Source organism: Drosophila pseudoobscura, chromosome X (assembly GCF_009870125.1).
Source record: "Drosophila pseudoobscura strain MV-25-SWS-2005 chromosome X, UCI_Dpse_MV25, whole genome shotgun sequence".
Taxonomy (NCBI): domain Eukaryota; kingdom Metazoa; phylum Arthropoda; class Insecta; order Diptera; family Drosophilidae; genus Drosophila; species Drosophila pseudoobscura.
Window position 1 is genome coordinate 37904840 of NC_046683.1, and position 20153 is coordinate 37924992.

At 44.5% G+C, this 20153-nt stretch overlaps 2 protein-coding genes and 1 long non-coding RNA gene across 8 annotated transcripts in view; 2 read left to right on the forward strand and 1 right to left on the reverse strand.

Moving 5' to 3' along the window:
- The window catches only part of LOC6901013 (mucin-5AC), a 38041-nt gene extending 17906 nt beyond the window's left edge, over positions 1-20135 (forward strand). For 4 of the 5 annotated variants that reach the window (XM_033382261.1, XM_033382260.1, XM_033382262.1 and 1 more), the window contains exons 3-5: positions 2660-3049; positions 15326-15912; positions 16119-20135. In XM_033382261.1, the coding sequence (XP_033238152.1) occupies positions 15326-15912; positions 16119-18870 (3339 nt within the window). In that variant the 5' untranslated portion in view covers positions 2660-3049 and the 3' untranslated portion in view covers positions 18871-20135. The remainder of the gene's footprint in view (positions 1-2659; positions 3050-15325; positions 15913-16118) is intronic. The other variant, XR_001453026.2, reaches the window with a different exon arrangement.
- LOC6901012 (uncharacterized) lies at positions 3260-8435 on the forward strand. The gene is made up of 2 exons (XM_015186911.2): positions 3260-4441; positions 7925-8435. Exons 1-2 carry the CDS (start codon positions 4359-4361, stop codon positions 8226-8228), a joined length of 387 nt encoding a protein of 128 aa, XP_015042397.2. The 5' UTR covers positions 3260-4358; the 3' UTR covers positions 8229-8435.
- LOC117184475 (uncharacterized) lies at positions 3756-5800 on the reverse strand. 2 transcript variants are annotated; one of them, XR_004469856.1, is made up of 3 exons: positions 5551-5800; positions 4768-4778; positions 3756-4704 (listed from the first exon to the last, which is right to left on the reverse strand). It is a non-coding gene; the product is annotated as an uncharacterized lncRNA (long non-coding RNA). The 2 variants fall into 2 exon arrangements; XR_004469855.1 differs by lacking the exon at positions 4768-4778.
- Positions 20136-20153: the final 18 nt, after the last annotated feature.

Here is a 20153-nt window from a genome sequence, read left to right on the forward strand (position 1 = left end):
TCTCACTGTTACCGCTAATTTAAATGCATTGCTGCTTTGGAAGGAGGATTGTGGTGTAAATTGTCATGGGAGATGGGGAAACATAGAAAGAAAAAGAGATATCGCCTCGGAAATTGCCGCCGGTCAAGAATATATTTACTATTTTATGGGGTCGAAATCGATTGACCTCGAACAAGATCACGCACCAGTCAAAAAGGATAAATGTAAAGTGGGACCCGAATGCCCAAACAAGTTTTCTGTCCGATCATGCTGGGATCTCAATCCGAATAAATGATTGTAAGGCCTTCCGTTTGCAGGTGGACTACATCTCTATTATGCATGAAGAAAAACGGCCCAAATCAAAGAACAGGTGTCGGTGATTAAACAATAAAAAAGCAATTATTGCTGGTAGTGCTGCCAGTGGACAGCCTGTCTGTCTGTCTGTCTGGCTGTCTGGCTGTCTGTCGGATTGTCTGTCGTTCGGCTGGCTATGAATGGGTTCGATGAGTGCCGCAAATGAGTCGAGAGGCATCCACTGCGGGCGGCAGCCTTTGCGAACGGAACTCGTAAATCAGGTGGTGTTGGCTGTAGCTCATGATGAATATCATCAACGCCTCTATCGGAGTCATTGAGACGCTTGACGATAAGTCCCAACATCAATTAAGAGACTTTGCTTTACCTTAATTTATTGGAGCTCAAAGTATGCGCAGAGAGGGAGAAATAAAATTGTACATTCAAGTGCCGTTTAATTGAGGAACCACATGGAGCAGAGATCGTGGCACACGCACAGTTTCCCCTTGTCTCTTTACCGGCTGCCGGCTGCCTGCCGCCGTTTGCCGTTTGCCGATTGCAACATGCCACACCGAGGCACCCAGAGAGTCGGACAGACGGACAGACGGACAGGCAGGCAGGCAGGCAGGCAGGCAGACACATGGAAATCTTAGGGAAATTGCAAAACATTTACTCTGTTCCAGCTTCAGCCTCGACTTGGACTCTGCGATTTGGTATCCGGTTGTTCAACAACTTATTAAATCATTTTGTTTTGTTTGTGTTTGGGTTTCCGTCTTTTATCGTACTTCAGCGCCTGCCATGTAAAAGGCGAGCAACTACAAGCACCAATAGTGCTGGATTCAAGGGGTTCAAGAACTATGGGCTAAAATCCAATCGAAGCATTGATTTGGCCAGACCTATTAGCCCATGTCAGGCTCAGGCTCAGGCTCAGGCTCAGGCCGGAGCCAATGTACACGGTTTTTATTTTTATTTTCAAATGCTTACCTTCCCTTCAATCAAAATGTTCTTGTTTCTAAAATAAAGAGTCTTAAATGTTTTGAGGTGCGGCACTATTATTGTTAAGAACACAGGTGTATGTACGAGTATGGCATGCACATGTATATGTAGGTATGTATATACATATTTGACCCATGCTTACTGTACCACACTCTTTTCTTGCTAACATCCATATTGTTCCTGGCTGATTCGCTAATCGAGCAATATTTACGCTGATAGTATTTGCAATTCCACAAAGTACATCAACATCTCAATAGTCACACGAGCATTTGCAACCCCTTGCACGCGTACCGTACTCGCAGTGCGGCCCATTCGAAACCCATTCCAAAGTCACACAAAGTGAGCCAAGCCAAGCCAGGCCAAGTGTTGACCAACACTTGACTAATTAACACATCACAGTCGGCTGTAGTATGAGCCGACTGGCAGCCGTTAATATATAGGTCAGTACTCTCGCACAATACATACGTACATTGTATACATATGTATATGCATGCATATGGTATTTGTCTATCTGCATGGATGTGTGTACATATGCTTCTATGCGGCCTAATGTAATTTTGATGTACTGAGCAAACAGTGGAAAAAAACGTTTGCCTATATTTCATTTATTTTTTTAGTATGCTGCAATTAAGTCTGTGCCCCGCAAAAGAAGGGAAGAGGAATGGGGAATGGGAAATGGGGAGTGGGGATTGGGGATTGGGGAAGGGGGAATGGCAATAGGTAGATGGGAGATGGGAGATGGGAGAAACGCAATTAAATGTAACGGAAGGCAGACGCGAGTGTGAGTTTAAGCACCATCAAAATGCTGGACATTCATCCAAACGGATTGTGACAATCTCCAGGTGTTTCATCGACGCGGCTTGACTTCACTCTGCCCCAGCAGCCAGCCAAGAGAGTCTGCCCGCTTGCCAGTTTGCCAGCTTGCCAGTTTGCCAGTCCGCGAGTCTGCGGAATCGGCCTGCTTCCGCCTTTCGCCTTCTTTTAGAGTCTCTGTGCGGTTCCGATTTTGAGTTGAAATGGGGCTCCGCTCTCACAAGTAGTTGAACTCTGTGATTCAACGCTCAATAAAAAGTTCAATTCTCTTTTGATCCAGCTGCCACATTCATTGGGCCTTACTGTTCCCAGCGGTTTCGATAAAATTCTATAATTTTCTCCAACACATTTGGCTGCCCTTTTCAGCTGCCTGGCCAGCCGCCACTTGTTAGAACTGATTAAAAATCTCGGAAGTCATTAAACAATATTTAATTGGATTAGGCCACGGCCATTTTTCAACGATCTGATTTATAAGCTAATAAGCAATCGATAATAATATATATGTAAATACAAATTAAAAAATGCAAGGAATAAACATAATTGTAATCTTAATTATGTTTTCTCTTTTTATTTCTTGCAGTTCATTGATTGAACGTCCCAGCGCTGCGTCATGTTGTTGCTGCCATCGCAATCATGTCCAGCAACAACAGGAACAACAACCACTACAAGCAACTACGAAAACTAATTCGCAAAAATCATAAAAACAAAATCAGAATCACGAGACAATAAACGCAGACAGTATAACTCTATCAAGCTGGTATAAGATCAAAGTGGAACAAAATCCAGCAGCAGTTACAAACGCAAGAATAGCTGAAAAATTTCAGTATATTTTTGGTTCACACTAAAACAAGACAACTGAGAAACCCCACTGGAAGAGTAACAGCAACAAGAACCACTAAAAGAACCACAAGCACAAGTGTCTCCATTTTCTTGTGCGAAAAACCATTCTGTGATATCTCAAGACCCAAAGGTGAGTCGCAAAGACCCCAGCATAGTCGTACACTTCCATAGGAAACCAAAGAATCAAAGAGCTTTGGACAACTGCCCGCGGAAACGGAAATGAATTAACTGCAAATGCAAAAGGGGGCTGCAAAATGTGGATAGCGGTTAGGAGGGAGCACAAGAGGGACCCTTCTCATTGTGGGATAATACTTCTCTGATCTATTTGAAGGCTAGGGTTTCTTTTGATGCCAGTTTTATTTATTCAGCCCATATTCACAGTATACATATGTAAGTAGATCCCAACTGGTTCAAGTGTGCCGCCACATACAAATTTCCCAACCTGAGACCGCAAATGGAGTAGCCTGAGCCCGCATCACGGTCGAGATTGGGTATGGCCACAGTTAGCAAGAGTGGGAGACTCCGACTCCGACTCCGACTCCGACTGAGCATGCTACGTGTTGCATGTTTCATAGTCGCTCGTGCCAGGCCGCCTGGTCAGCTGCAGCGGCATTGATTGACACCTTTTAACTACCGTGACGCAATGAGAAGAAACAGCCACAAAGCCACAACAGCAACAGAAGCATTTCTCGATGTTCATTTATTCGGTTTGGCAGCCAAGTGACATATTTCCACAGGCTTGCCGGCTTACCGGCTTGCCGGCTTGCTCCTCAAACGCGGCCACCCACCCAGATCCCGATTCGCGCCGCAAGAGAGAAATCAAATTTTCCTGAAAATTGAATTTCCTTTCGTGGCTCACTGATTATCTATAATTATAATTGTCAGTCGCAAGCACAGGCACGGGCAGAGAAAAAAAGGAAAATTGCTCAACCATACTTATGCAATGGTGACCTGAGTTGGATCGGATTGGCTGGGATTGGCTGGGATTGGATTGGAGTAACGCCGGTGGACCACGCCCAGAGCTGAGAGCCCTCCTGCTGTGTGCTATGAGTCTTGGCTTTGCACGTCGCCTATTTAGTTAGCATAATTTGCTCTATAATTGTCACTGATACTACCTGAAGAATGTAACCCGTTCCCGATCCCGATCCCGATCTCGTTCCCGTTCCCGTTCCCGGCTTAACTGGTTACGATACCAACTCAGTGCTCAGTGCACTGTCAACACTATTTCGCCCGAAGCCGATTGGCATATGAAATGCGGGTAATTTCCAATTACGAAAGCCAGCTACACCCACCATGGAGGCGAGACGCCCCCTGCATCAAGATCGACTAATTACGATCGGTCCGATCGCCCCATAGAACCATGTCGTATCATGTCGTATGCCACACAACAGTCCCGATAAGATATACATAAGCAGGAAGCCAATGCAGTGTGAAAGGGGATGAAAGGCCAAACACTTACCAGCGGAATGCTTACCAATCTACTGATCGTACTGGGAAATGGTATTGGTTGGGATATACATATGTAAGTTCTATGTGTGTATAATATGCGAGAATTGTATGTGTGTATAGAGTATCTATGTTAGTACATATCCTTGAGACCTGTACTTTTTAGTTTTCCTAACGTTATACATGGTCTTGCGTATGGCCTTTTCCACGGGCTCATCTGGTATCTGAAACTGCACCGTCACTGAAATAATATGGGTTAGTTTATTATGTTTTTCTTTGACTGATTTCCGTGTCCTCCCAGGATGTGCCTGTCCCCATTGTGTTCCGTATTTTGTTGATCTAAATTTAAAAAAAAGAAGATTATGTACACTTACATATATGTATGTATTTTATATAAAATACTATTAATTTGGCTGCAAATATATGTATAAAAAGAATAATTGAAATTATTGAATAAGTGCATATGACGGTTTTTGTTGTTGTTTCTTTTGTTTTGTTGCTGGACTGCTCACCGTAGTTTATAAAAATTAAATTTGCTTATAAGGATCTACAGTCTATTTATCTATTTTTTTTTGTTTTATTCCCGACTATCGTAGTCGGAGCGTAAAGAAACCTTAAAGCAAGAGCATACGAGAAGAAGAAAGACATATGTACATATGTATGTACATATATGTAATGTGAATGCAGCGAGCCATTAGTATAATATGAACACAGTTTTTCACAATTTTGACAAATTTAACATTTTATGCAATTGATATTTTCATTTAAACACTGCACTTGCCTGATAATAATAGATGGTAATTATCATCTTAAAAACATATTTAATTCTTAAAAACGGACCTCAGATTTGATATTAAAGACCAAAAACCCCTTTGGAACAAGTTTGAAGCAAAATAGATCAAATTTTCAAAAATGGCCGCCACTTTGGGTCCGTTATATTTAATCTTTAAAATCTGACATCAAATTCGTAAGTTTCAAGCAAATCCGACGAGCTTTAAAATAAGTATCCGCCATGTTTCGGCAAATTGGTTTTTTGACGTTAGGAACAGAAATCTGACGTGATGGATTCGTGTTCAGGGCCCCAAAATACATAGGGATATGATACTCTGGTCAGCCGCGCACGACACTTTTTTTTTTGTGGGGCAGTGTAATTATTCACCAAGTTACTGCAGTTTCGGCTCTCACCCTTTTGCGCACAATCGTATCAAATGCAAAGCGAACAAATGCCACGCGAGCAAATCAAGAGAGCTCTGCCGACGCAGGAGCAAAAGAGACGAAAAGAAAGAACGAAGTCATATTCCACTGCTCACGATCGGCAGAACCGAATTTTGCTACGGCACGACCGGAAAAGACAGCAACAAATCGATTTGGCTGGCGTCAACGCCTAGATGCCATGCAGATGACATTCGTCATCGCGCAATGCTGGCACTGCTGGCACTGCAGGCACTGCAGGGTGTATTCATATGTTAGTACATATATGTATGTATGTAAATTCATACATATGTATGTGTGTATTCTTAGCTACAAGCGTACAAATATTACCCTGTACAGTTACGTAAAGTCGCAGGTGTCGATCTCATGAGGGGAAGACTTAGTACAGAAGAAAGCAGCATTGATTTTTTTCTTATTCTGAGACCAAAACCACAACTGTTCGGAATTAATAAGTTCTACGTACATATGTATGTATGTACATACATATGTGCGTATATCTTTCGATGTTTATGATAAAGAGTTTTACTACTAGAGCAAACATTTTGAGTGCTTTGCAGCCATCTGTGATTCTGTTCCCATAAACCTAATTCGGGGAAGTCGCCCTTTGGCTCCCAAGCCCTTGTCAAATTGAACAACCAGAAAGCTGTCCTGCTAAGCAGCTTGTCATTAGGCTACAAGCATGATGGAAAGGGTCCGACCCGCGCGACCCAGTCGAGGAGTACGTTCTCTGGCCAGGCGCTGCCAATTTGCATAATAAAGTTGTTTGGCTTTGGCTTCGGCTTCGGCTTCGGCTTTGGGGCACGCTTCCCACGCCCAGTTGCAATGGAATCGATGCAACTGCCTGATCCCCCCCAGACCTCTGCTGAGGAGTGAGCTCTAATCAAGTGATTTTTATAGCTCGATTTGCGCTCCACCCTAAATTTTGATGGCGCTGCTCCCCCCCACAGTCAGTAGTCCCTGGTCTCTCTGCATGCTGCTCTCTGGCGCATGTTTTAGAAGCTTCCTTCTGAATTCCGATTACCTGCAGGGACGCAAGGTTCTGCCTAACTGTTATTTTTTGATATTTCAGCAGAAGTTGAAGTTGAAATTACCCAGAGACTTGAACCACATTGCGTATACGAGGCATTGCGCCTATTAGTGAAAGACTTGGGGGGAATAGTCCACTCGCGTTGTATAAAATCAAGTTAGCGTGGCTCCGTGGCAGTAAGACTCCCTACAAACTACTTCACTCCAGAGCCTGATCAATCAAGCGACTACAGAAAGAAACCCAAAACAAAAACCCATAAGCAAAAGCAACAAAAATGGGAAGCAATAAACCCAGAAATTCCACATTTTGAATCAATGAATATTTTGTAAACGTTTCTCGTTGTTTTTTTGTTGTTGTTTTCTGTTGTATGTGTTTACTGGCCCAGTTACGCGTCGAGCATAACTTTACCGTAACAACGTCGCGACGGCAGAAACTACTTGTACCACGGACTCTCGCTTTCACACCAGACTCGATGGAATACAGAATGAAATAATGCACAAGTACTCGTCGTACTTGTATAATACAGATGGAGCGTTAATTAGGTTGGTGTTGGTTAGTACGCCGCGGCGACTGCCTTGTGATATTTGTTTTCGTTGCCAATAAACAAAAACAGAGCCAACTGCGGTGCCATGCTCATTGCTTAGAGCCTTAGAGCCTAGAGCTAGGCTTGGTTAGATAATCGTAAAGAGCGCTCTTCTGTGTGTACTGTAAAGATATTTTTGGGATTCTTTCAAGTTATCATTGAGTACTATCGCTTACGAACAACAAATAAAGCTAGATTCGATGGCCGTAGCTTTTCATACCCTGGCCTATCGCACATCGATCCTGTGTCAGGGTCATTCAATTTTTATCGTATTTTACTTATTTAGCTGTATCGCAAAAATGATAGTTCCGATAATTCTTCGAAATGTAAATTTGACCCAATTTTGATTGGTATCCAAAAATAGAAAAATTGTTCGGCAGGACCTTTGGACAGAAAGTAGTCTTTAGTAGGTAGTTTATAATTTTATAATTTTAAAACCTGTGACGGTGCAAATATAACAAAAACAATTAAATAAGTTAAGCGTCATGATAGCGCTCGTGCTAGTTCGGGGAAGCCCGTGCACGACTGTGTGCGGTGTTACAAAATTTTCTCCTCCTGGAATGTTCAGTTTCGTCTGGAACCACAAGTTCCTAGTTACCTTAATTATTTACCATACATTTTCAGTAAAAGTTGTGACCGCTCGGCACCAAAGTCACCGACACAGTGCCAGAGTGAGAAGTAAAGTAAAGTAAAATGTTGCACAACTACGAGTAAATCGAATTTATTTAAAATTCCAGACCATTGCGATCAGCGGTCGCAGCAGCAACCAAAGGTACGGTTCATACTCGAAACAGCACCGATATTGAGCTGGAAATTCGCCCGGCTCTTTGGCGGCAACTACGAGTGTACTCGTACTCGCATATGCAAACCGAGTCTCCGAGTCAGAGCCACGAACGATCGACTGGGGAAACCGCACTGGGGAAACCGCACTGGGGAAACCGCACTGGGGAAACCGTACTGGGGCGCCGCATATCCAAGCATCAGCAGTTGCTAGACGCCTGCTGTAGTGGGGCACTGCAGCGAAGTTCGCCCCCACAGTGACGCCCCCTGGTGCAATGTTTCCGTCGTCACCGTCACCGACACTCGTAGAGCAGGAGGGGATGTACATATATTGTGTTTGATGGATGCATGTCGAAGGAATGCATTCTATTTACAATATATCACACAAAAGTCAGGCTATCGGACTATTACTAAAACTAAAATAAAGCAACAGAAACCGAAACCGAAACCGAAACCTATTGGAAATTCATCTGAATCTACAATAAAAATATAAAAATAAGCTGTGTACATATATGTATATGGCCAAATGATTTACTTTCGTCTTTGCCAAAAGTGCATGAGGTTGCCTTTGGTGTTTCTGAAATAAAGCCCTCAATTAGCCTTGTTTTTTTTTACAACTGCATCTGTCACAATCCATAATTCTTTACCTGGCTAACGCAATCCTTCAGACGCATTGGGACTGGCCCCCTTTCCATTCGTATCAATCATTGTTGAGGCGCTGGCGATTAACCTGCCCTCCAATTCGGGGCCAAGTCTGGCCCATTTCATTCGGTTGCACAATCAGGGAGGGAGAAAATTTCTTTCTCTGCTCTAAATCGCCCGAAAAATCAGGTGGAAGCATTTTATGAAATATTAAATATGAAATGTTCGTAGCTCATTGTCATGGATTTGCTCTGCTACTTCCATTGTTCCTCTAGCATCGATTAATTAGAGCAAGGCGAATATTAGCTCGTCGAACGGGGGGAGGTTCTACTTAGTTCTATTAGTTCTATTGCCATAAACCTCTCCATTCATCAAATTTTCAGCCATTTTTTTGTTTTCGGTTGGGCTTGAATTTGATTAAAGGTGTTGCCGGAAACAAATTTTTCGTTGGCAAATTATATTAGATAATCCTGGACATCAATAATTCGGGAAAAGAAGAACAATTAGCTAGTATTGGGCAAAGACAATGCACAAGGCAGCACAAGGCAAAGAGGGAATGAAAAAATGAATTGAGTCCAATTTAATCTATGACACCATCGCCCCAAACTGCTTTCAAATAAACTAATTAAATTTAAGCAAACCAACAGGCGCAGCAACAACAAAGAATTATTTATTGCCAATAGCCAGAGACAGACGCTGCCTTGGCTGACGTTGCCTTTCATTCAAAATGCAAAAGCCAAAAAAAATACATATAGTATATCCGAAGGCGTGCTCGGGCGTGACGACTGCAAATACCCTTGCGATATGTAAGGGATAAATCTTCGATCTGGCATCTGTAAGAATTAAAAGACATTCTACATTCATCGAAACATACATACATACCCAATATACTGCAAAACGCGTATGATTCACTTATCCCAAGGCATGAAATCTGGGATATATCAATAGGAGTAGGTGCTCCAAGAATATAATTCATACAACTATGTGTATGTTTGTGCACGTGTAGGTAAAGAATATAGCCTGGTGTGGCGAGTAGTTGAAGTACCCCAAGCTAGGGTATGGAAATGGCTGCAAGTCGCCGGCAGCAACTCCAAGGCTTGGTCTGGAACGTGGTCGCTCTATGACGAATTTCTGATGGCGACGCTGTTTGACCGCCTTCCAGTAGAGCGGATTGTGTGGACTGTGTGGACTGTGTGGATTGTGTGGGGAGGGAGTCGGATGGGAACGGTGACGGGGATGGGGATGGGGATGGGGATGGAGAGGGAGATGGGGAGTGGGACGCCCAGTCACTATAGGCACCGTTAGGCAGCGTTAGGCAGCGACCGCAGCGCACGCAAACAGTTTTCATTATTTACTGTTTATGTTACCCTGCACTGAAAATGAGTTACTACTACGAGTATATGCACTACGCGATGACCCAAGCGACACCCTATTATAAATTTTAGCCCAGTTGATTAACTATTCCAGCTGGTTCTTCTCGACAAATTTTAATGATATTGCTTTCATTAGCATTTAACTAGCCATGTTCTGAAATGAAGTGCATTGCCCAATGTGTTTACTTGAACTTTTTTAAATTTAAACATTCAAAAAACATATGTTGGGATCGTCTTAGAGCCGTAGAGTTAGTAGAAAACCGTGTCTATGGAATTTAGATTTAGCAAGATAGAGCAACCAGACGTCGTTGTCTCGTCAAAAATGTTTGCTTTCCAACTCTTTCTGTTTTTTCGGCAGTTTTTTGTTTTAACTTATTTTTTGATTACCAAACAACTATTTGGCTGCTGCCGCCGAATTTTTTGTTGCTGTTGCTGTTGCTGTTGCTGTTGTGGTTCGTTCTACGAATAAAAAAAAGTAAAAATAAAATAAAGGCAAAAATTGGAGCGCACTGGACAGGCACACGATACAAGACCCACAGCATTCCTCTCCCCGTCGCGAACCGACTCCAGGTCCAGTTTTAGTTTTGGTCTCGGTTTGGGTTTGGGTTTGAGTTTGGGTTTGGGTTTGGGTTTCGGTTTCGAATCACGTTCCATTTGATTGTTTCTATTTCTTTTTGCCTTTGTAGCTAGCATAGTTTCTAGTTTTGTTTTGTTTTTGTTGCTGTTGCTGTTGCTGTTGGTGCTATTGTTATTGCACTTTGCGCTGGATTTATTGCTGGCTTTGGCTGCGGTTGCAGTTGTCTTTTCGGGTTTGGCAACTGCGCCCAACAACAGGCATTTTAGAGCTTGGCGCCTGCACTTGTGGGTGCCTCCAACGCTCTGAAAAGACCCAAAACAACAAATAAAAATATATTGAAAAATGAAAGAAAAAAAACTGGGGACAAAAGTCTTCAACCTGTCGCGCTTTTGCAGCTTTTGGCCAATTAGCCACGGCACGTATGAGTAATACCCACCGACAGCTAAGAAAACAAAAGTAGATTGTTATTTATGATTCGATTTGTTGAAAGTTTTGTCCTTGATTTCGCTTTCGCCGTTTTCGGGCCTCGAGTGACGGGCTGAGCTGGAATTGAATTGGATTGGATCGATGATGGGTGGACAAGCCCAGACTCAAAATGGAATCCAAAAAAACGCGGAATCAACAAAGGTCAGAAAGTTCTGACTGAAACTGAAGTGGCTTGGAGAGCTCATGCGTTGTCATGTGTGGAGCAAGAATGGGTTAACTGTAGGCAATGAAGTTGAACATGTAATTGATATAAATATAAAAAAGGGGAATTCGATTGGCATTTTCAACCCTCATCACGCATAGAATATTCAAAACTACTAACTACTGCTACTACTACCACGAAGGGACTCCAGATTGTTAGTGGCAATACTCCGGCCTAACTGTCAGACGGCGGTATATGCAGTCAGACATGGCATCACCAAAGGCAGCAGCTGCAGAAAATGCTAGTAAGCTGGAGCTATCGAAACCCTGCAAAGCCCGACTCTTTCACGGGAAGCGACAAGGCGCCTCGGAGCGGCGGTGCTGGCATCATCTGAAGATGCCTCCAACAGGGCGCCCAATGGTATTGGTATTGGTATTCTATGATGGCTAGGACATGTCTTCAATGGCATTTATACATTTGTGTGGTGTGGTGGACACGAAGGTGAGTCCGTAACGCGTCATAGAAAATTCTGGAAAATACTACAACGATGTAAAAACAAACAATAAAAATATGGATTTTAAAAATACTTAAAAACAATAATAATGAATTAAAATAAACGAAGGTGCCAATAAATAAGCAAGGTGAGTGTTTGTGCGACCTAGACAGGGGAATTAATCGAAATACGAACTATATAAACTATAAAAAATAATAAAACCAAACGGCTTGTGCAGGATGTGCCAGGACGAGAAGAGGAAGGTGTCTTCATTCGACTGTACGGGGCCTGTTCGAAAAGGACGATGAGGAGCCCGAACAAGGGGCTTGTGTGAACAAGCCCAACTCTCTCCTAGTCCTGGAGATCGAATTGCCGACCTACTTCTGGGACAAGGAGTTCCTGAGAGGAGACTTTAACTTTACCTGTGAGCTCGACATCAATTGGCTGATGAAGCTGTGCATTCATAAACTCTTTTTTAATCGTGGAAGGCATACGCCAATCACCATTGGCATACATATATAAAAAACGAAGGTGAAGTTATGAGTGGCTGCTGCGACCGCAACTCTACATTTATACCCGATACTTAGTCAGTATGGCTCTCCTCCGACAGACGCCACTAACATTGAACGACAAAGAGTACGTCCTTTGCAGCAGCGGAAGGGGTGGGGCGAAATTTTGAAAAACACTTCTAACAATGACATGTCACAGAAGTCTGGATGCAACATGTCGTTGCTCTAGCTGCTTTAGTCTCTGAACACTAGGCGCTCATAGGGTCGGACAGACAGACATGGCTCAATCGACCGGCTATTGACGCTGATAAAGAATATCCATTTTCACCACAACTGAAGTACCCTTTGGCGATCTGGATTATTATAAGAGTAAAGGAGCCCAGAGAAGCCGAATCTCACAGAAAGCGCGGCAGAGGCGTCCAAAGGCCCGGACACTCGCCGACTAGCGATGGAGGCCAAAAGTCAGATCAGATCACACAGCTAAACAAAGACATCGCCCGACTTCTCGTGGCAAGGCAACTTTCCCGCCGTCAACAATGGGCAACAAACTGTCAGGAGGGCGTGGCGAGGTGTTCCCATGTGTTTGTGTGTGCCAGAGTAGTCGAGTGTCTGAAATGAGGAGTTGCTAATGACAAGTGTAGGTAAGAGTGCCGCCGGAGTTCCGTTCCGTGAAAGCTGCGAGCGAACTACTTTTGCCAAAAAATATACCCATTTACGAGTAAGTACTCGAATGGCCAGGTCATGGGAACTTGTGGAATTAAACAAGTAAGAACGCTACATACAGTTGGATAAAAGTAAGAACACTACAGTACGCTTACTCAAATGTGAAAGCTGGCCAGAGTATCATATCCGTATGTATTTTTAGGCCCTGGACACGAATCAAAGGTATATTGAGCTCTTATAAGAGATTTAAACAATCTTAATCTTTGGCTTCCGCCTAAACGATTTTTAAGATATAAAATCCCAATCTTTGCCCTCACCCGGCTTTCTGCCGACTCTGCACTTTGAAAATTTTACAGTTCACAATCTTCTGGATGACGAAATCCAATCGGAATGTTTATAAAAAACAATTATTCTCTCGTATGACTTTCAACTCTTGTTTTTTGCAACTTAAACTATCTTTTTTTTTGGGTGTTTTGCAAATTGACTTGGTGTATTAAAAATACCCGCCCGGGGCCTCACTGATTTTTATACACGATAATCAAAGAGCATAGGAATATACATACATGCATACATGCATATTCGTTTTGTAGAGATGTGTGTAACAGCCAGAAGGATGCGCCTCTGACCCCATTAAGGTCATACATATGTATATCATTTCTGTCTGTCCGCACTCCGTGTGACCTAGTTCTCAGAGACTACAATCGTGTGATATTACACGGAACCAGGTGTATGCATTTCAGAAAATTGCCAAAGCGAAAACGCCGAATCATTGAGTGAATGACCATATCCACCAGCTTTCCGACTCGGCAATAGACAATTCCTTACCATAGATAGAATGAAGAAATCCATTTCGCATGGTAATTGGTCTTTGGAGTAGACGCACTTCGCATTTGATAGTCTTGTGGTAAGAGTTGCAGTTTTTTTTTACGAAATAACAACTCAAAATTAAGAAAAAAACTATGGAAAACTTTTTAAAGGACGAAAAAAGGCACTTACTCCATGAGCTGAACGTAAAATAGTACGAATCGCTTCCATTTCGACTAAGTCAGCAGCTAAAATTAAGGAATTCGCCGGAGTAAACGCAAGCCTTTCAACAGTTCAGCGTACAATCAATAGTGCTAAACATCTAAAGCGTCTAAAAATTAAGAAAAAACATGGGGGAACGTTGTGGTACATATGGTCTTATTCCGAATATTTAAAATTGTGGATGCCACTGATTTTCTTCCTTTTTTGGGGGCGGGAAGGGGCGGGGCGACGTTTTGAAATACACTTGTAACAGTGACATATCACAGAAGCCTGGATACAAAAGATGCGAAAAGTGAAGCTGTATTTAAGCCGCCATCACAGCCAAGAACGTAGAGTCATGGTGTGGGGTGCCATCACTTTTGATGGTACAATGGATTTAATTTTTATAGATCAGAAAATGAACGGTGAGCGCTTCACAACACTGCTGGAATCCGTATTTCCAAAGTTAAATGATCGCATCGGACCAATCCCATGGTTTCTCCAACAAGATAATGCCCGGATTCATAACGTTCGAGTAGTGAAGTCGTTTATTGCCAGTCAAAACGTTAATATCATGACATGGCCACCATATTCTCCAGATCTTAACGTTATTGAAAATGTATGGGGCTGGCTTGCGCGGAAAATATACGAATTAGGAAAGAAATACGAAGATAAGGAAACACTAACTGCAGCAATTCAACGTGCCTGGAGCGAGATTTCCCTAAGCTACGAAGACTCCCGGTACTATTCTATGAACGACTGCATATAGGAAGTGATTTCGAACAAGGGAGGCAGTACTCATTACTGAAAATATTTTGTTTCTTTTTCTGATAAATCTAAGATTTACAATATCTAAAAATTAAATTTTTATATAGGTTACTTTTCTTTCAAAAAATTAATTAGTTTTAGTGCGTCTAATGACCAAGATAAAAGTACCTTATTTAACAGAGCTTTAAGAATCTGTTTAAAAAACATTATTTTGCAAAATTGCGGTACTTTTTCGAAGAACATACTTGAAGAATAATTAAAAACTCTTTTCAATTCTTTAAAAATAAAAAAGCTATAATTCAAATTTTAATGCAAGAATAGATGCGTCTAATTTATTGACGAGCAGTGTAAGTATGTATGTGTGTAAAGAACTAAAGAACTACAGTTGAACTTCCATACCTGGAACGTCCGTAGGAATTTTATACATTTCGAACAGAAATTACCTTCAAATCTGTAAGTCGATGTCTCTATTATTCGAGCGCTTTCTTTGAATAATAGTGGTTCGACTTATGGAAGATCAACTGTATCTCCAAAATAACTTTTGACATACAAAAAAATTCTACATTAAGCAGAAAGTTGCAATATGTCGCCACATATTTCTCACCCTATACTTATGACGAGTATTACAGCAATTACAGCTATTACCATCACTTCTAGTAGGTGCCCTCGTTTATCCAATTCTAATTCTTTTCGACTACAGATGGCATCGTTAACCTTGCACTTGATAGTGATAACTCTTCTGGCGGCGGCAGCTATGACAACGGTAACAGCAGCAACGCGGCAGCGGGGCAGAGGAAAAGCAGCAGCATCCACGACTAGCACCGAAGTGCCAACGCTGCGGGCGCCCCGACAGCGCCGTCCGCCCACTACGCAATCAATTGAAATCCAGTTGTTCTCGAGTCGCAGTCGGAGTCTGAGCCGCAGCAGCAGCAGCAGCACCACCACCACCAGCAGCCCGCCCTTGCCACAAACATCAGATAATAAGCAGCAGCAGCAGCAGCAGCGTCGCCGCTTCACTACCACATCGACAACAACTACAACAGTCGCACCTTCGGCGAAGACCCTGCGGGACCGGGGAAGCGTGAGAGGTGCGCGTCAGCCCCGCGACACGCCCGCGCTGAGCAGCGTCAGCGAATTCGGTGGCAGCAGCAACAGCATCAGCCGCAGCTGGGGCCAGCCGCAAGCTCTACCCAGCAGTGCCATTCCTTCTGTCCACATCGCCAATACTGCCACTTCCGATTTCGCATCCACATCTAGTTTGGCTTCTCGAGGCGGCGCGTTAAAAACGTGAGTCTTAGTACATGATCATATCGTACCCTATAGAATGGATATACGATAGATCTCATATCATATCAATGCACCCGCCAAATATATCCTTCCATAGCTATTTCGTTTCCCTTTTATATTGCTTTCAGACGTCGGCCCACTTGAGGTGCCGTTAATTGTTTTAATTTTATGACAAATATTTTTCACCGATTTCCATTCGTTGACAGGCCGCGCATGATCCAGAGATTAGTGGCTGGACACATACAAAATGCGCAGGGACATTCCACCTACGAGGTGTCGGCGGTGAGTGCCAATAGCTCACACTCGGCCTCCACTTCCCTGCCAACAACGACCACAGCCAAATCCACACCCACGTCGAACTCACGGGGCAATGGCAAGGCAAGCAGCAGCTATCGTCTCGCCAAGCCATATCCAACACCGCCACCATCCCCATCAATATCACCATCCCTCCCAAACCCTGATGACAACGACAACGACGATGACGAGGCGTTGCTGAATGAGGCAGATGACTTCGACAACTGGGACAACGGGATTCTTCGGCTGAGTGCGGGGTCGGGGAAGGAAGCCGAGGCGCCGTCAAAGAAGCCGCTCAAGGAGGACGCGAAAAAGACGCTGGCCGACCAGGTAAGGGATGGCAAGTACGGGCTGATCGAGAAGGAGCTGTTTCGCCGCATACCCAAGCGACCAGGGGTGTTGAGCTATGCCCGCAACTCCGAGGTGCCGCTGGATAATGAACGTAACTACGGGGGACTCAGCGAGCAGGACATCTGGCTTTCTGAGGATCACCTGCTTGTGATCAAGGGAGGCAGCCTTAATGAGGATGAGGATCATGGCGGGGGCCAATGGCCGCCCATAGACGATTACGATGCGCCACCGCGACAAATTAAGCTGCCAGCAAATCCAGCGGTTCCGCCTCCCTTTCCCGTGCAGCTCGAGCCGCATGGGCCGCTGCAGATTATCCGAGATAATCAACTCGAGATCCTCCATCCGCCGCCTGGCAATGCAACGCTATCCGCTGACCTACCCAAGCAGGCGTCCAACCAGGGCTACGCTCCCACCCCGGCCCACACGGCGCATCCTTCTTCCCGGGCGGGAGCGACAACAGCGTCTAAGGCAACTGCGCCCCCCTACGTCTATCCGGCGCCCTATGCCCAGTGGCTGCTATACCCCAATGAAACGACCCCGGGCAATGGCCTGCTGAGTTCATCGCCTCCACTGTTGGGGCCCTGGCTGATAAACGGGCTGCATGGCAACGGCTCCCTGACAGGGAATACTGCAGCTCTTCCTGGGAATGGCAGCGATTTCGATGAGGACGACCCTTCACTTTATTATCCGCCGGCCTATAGCTTTGTGTACAAAAGTAATTACTCAAATCCGGTGCCGCCGGGTCCGCTAGTTCCTGGGATTGTCCTACCCCCTCCGCCAGATCATTTTAGCCGCTTGGACATCCATTCAACGACCACCACTCGCAGACCCACCACAAGCAGCACCATCTCCACCACCACCACAACCACCACCAGCACAACCACGCCACGTCCACCTACGTCTCCACTACCGCTCAGGACATCGTACAAGCCCAAATACAATGCCATCAGCTACCTGCCGACTTCTCGCCAGCACCACCCTGCTCCAAAGTATGTTGAGCGGGTGCCAGTGCCCGTGGCGGTTCCCATACCCATCTACCCCATTAACTACACGCCCAGGCCCGAGGCCAAGCTTGTGTTTGTGCCCAGTTCCACGGAGGGCAAGGCCCAGGATATGGATCCGCCGCTCTCAAAGTCCAACCCCATCTACTACGAGTACTTCGAGGCTAAGCGCCAGCCGGGGTCGATCAAGTCCAATGTTATCGAGGACTTTCTGCCCACCAAATCACCGAAGCGCCATCACCTTCATCATCATCTTCACTACAAGGCATCGGTCGGTCCGTCCAACGACGTGACAGATGTTGTGAACATCACTCCAAAGCCGCGGAACGCCCAGCTTCAGCTAAATGCGGAGTACGATGCCGCCCTGGGGCAGCTTCTGAGGAGCAACCTCATATCGGCAGCACCAGCAACAGGAGCAGCCACCGTAACTGGTCGCTTTCATGCACCAGACTTTGACAAACAGCCCTTCCTGCCCATGGTTAACTACAGTGCAGACGAACAAGACCAGAATGCCTTTAAGGCCATCGTATATCAGCCTCCCCCGTCCCGCCAGCGACAGCTGAGGGTGGGAAAGCAGCAGCAACAGCAGCAGCAGCAGCAGCTTCAGCTGGACACCACGGATGACTCCTATCTACCCGAACGGCAACTGAGAGTAGGCAAGCTGCAGCAGCAGCAGCAGCAGCAGCAGGTCTACGACTCCCAAATCTTCAGCACCCCAGGGCCACACTACGTTGACGATCAGGTCAGGGGAGGAGTCCATCTGCGTCCTCCTGCTCCTGTTCCTGTTCAGACAGGTGCGTTGCAGTTCTGGCAGCGTCCTCCGCCCCAGTTCAAGCGCGTGCGGCAAGGAAGTAAGCATCCGCATCCTCATCCGCACCTACACCCTTATCCACCGTACTTCGTGCCCAGTTATCCAAGTGCCCCGGCCGGAGAGCCTCTCTATCGTCTGGTACCTGTGGCCCAGCACAAACACTGGCGCACTAAGCCTCAACATCCTCTCCAGCAGGCCCAGCAGCAGTCGCAGCCCATTCAGGTGCCTCCCCACGCGCAGTCCTATCCGGACAGGGCCGTCAACATTGGGCATAGCCTGGCCGGCGACATCTTGGTCAACTACAACAGCAACAATCAGTTTAACCCCCAGGCGGAGTTAGTGCCTCAGGCTCAGTTGGCAGCGCCGCCGCCACCGCCTCTGTCTTACCAGGCCCAGAGTGGCCAGGGTCTGGGGGGTCCGCTCTGGTCGGAGCGTGAGAAGCCGGCGCGGCAGCCACGTGCCCAGTATACTGAGCAACAGCAACAGCAGCAGCAGCAGTAGACGATGGAGATAAAGATGGTTTCTATGTCATTGATAAGCGTAATGTCAAAATGTGATCTATGGGGAGGACAATCCAACAGTAAGCCCAGCTTTTCCCAAAATTAAATTAGAGTATTGCTGATGCTGATTTTGCCTCATTTTCGATTCTTCTTTTCCATGTATTCAAAGTTCTCCATTCCGACCAAAGTATTTCAGTGGCACATTCCTTGTCAGTGGATAAGTAGAGATAGTTTTATCTGTTTTATCCAACGCGTACGTCTTTGTCCGTCAGATCTGATGGCAATGGTTTTACAAGTATTTGCTAGGCTTAACGCTCTACCAGAAGCTGACGCGTTTATTTGAGGTGGAGCCAATATTTCACAATGCACACAGCTGGCATTGAGGCTACACATATGTATGTACTTTGTTCCCATTTCTTCTTTCCGATACAACAACATCAGCATACCCGGATCTGGCTCCATAGCCTTCCTTTCAATGGGGAGGCGCAAGTAATTAGTGATGGAAAATGAGGAAAGAACTAATGTTCTTCATTCCTTACATCGACTTCTTCCCTTCCAAACGTTATAAACTTGCTCCCCGAGTTATATTCTACAAATTATAAATAAATATATTATGTAGAGCTGGTCATTTAAGATAAATTATAATTTGAGGCCTGTTCACTCGCCTCATTTGTGACAAGCATCGATATACGTATCGCGTATCGCTTACAGGGTTACACATCTATCCAAACTGGATGTGCGCTTCAAGGCTTTTAGCTAATATGCAAGATACACAGATATCTATATATGTATACATAAATATGTATATATAGCAACATGATAAATATTCGTGAACCTATGTGAACGATGAAGTGTACGCAAAATAATCGATGAAAGTTATTCGTGCATTGCACAAAACCTAGTTTAAGGGAGAAAAACGGATAATTTTCTTTGTATGATATCCTTAATTTTCTGTTCAATCCTGTTTATACACACATGCTATACCACATACACTATATGTACTATTTATTGTTTCCCTTTGAATGTTTTCAAAATCCATGCGAAATTTTGTATAAAAGCCATAACAACTAAGGTCACTGTAAGTTACTAGAAACGCTGCAACAATCACGTTATGCAACTAATAAACATGATAAATAATCGTACGCAAATACCATATGTTAAAATTTAAACAATTAGATATACGACCTTTTTTTTGTTTATTGTAATAAAAGAAAATAATTTGTAGACGAGAAATTTTATCATCGAAATAAAGCGAATCAAATTGAAATTTAAAATGTTACATGT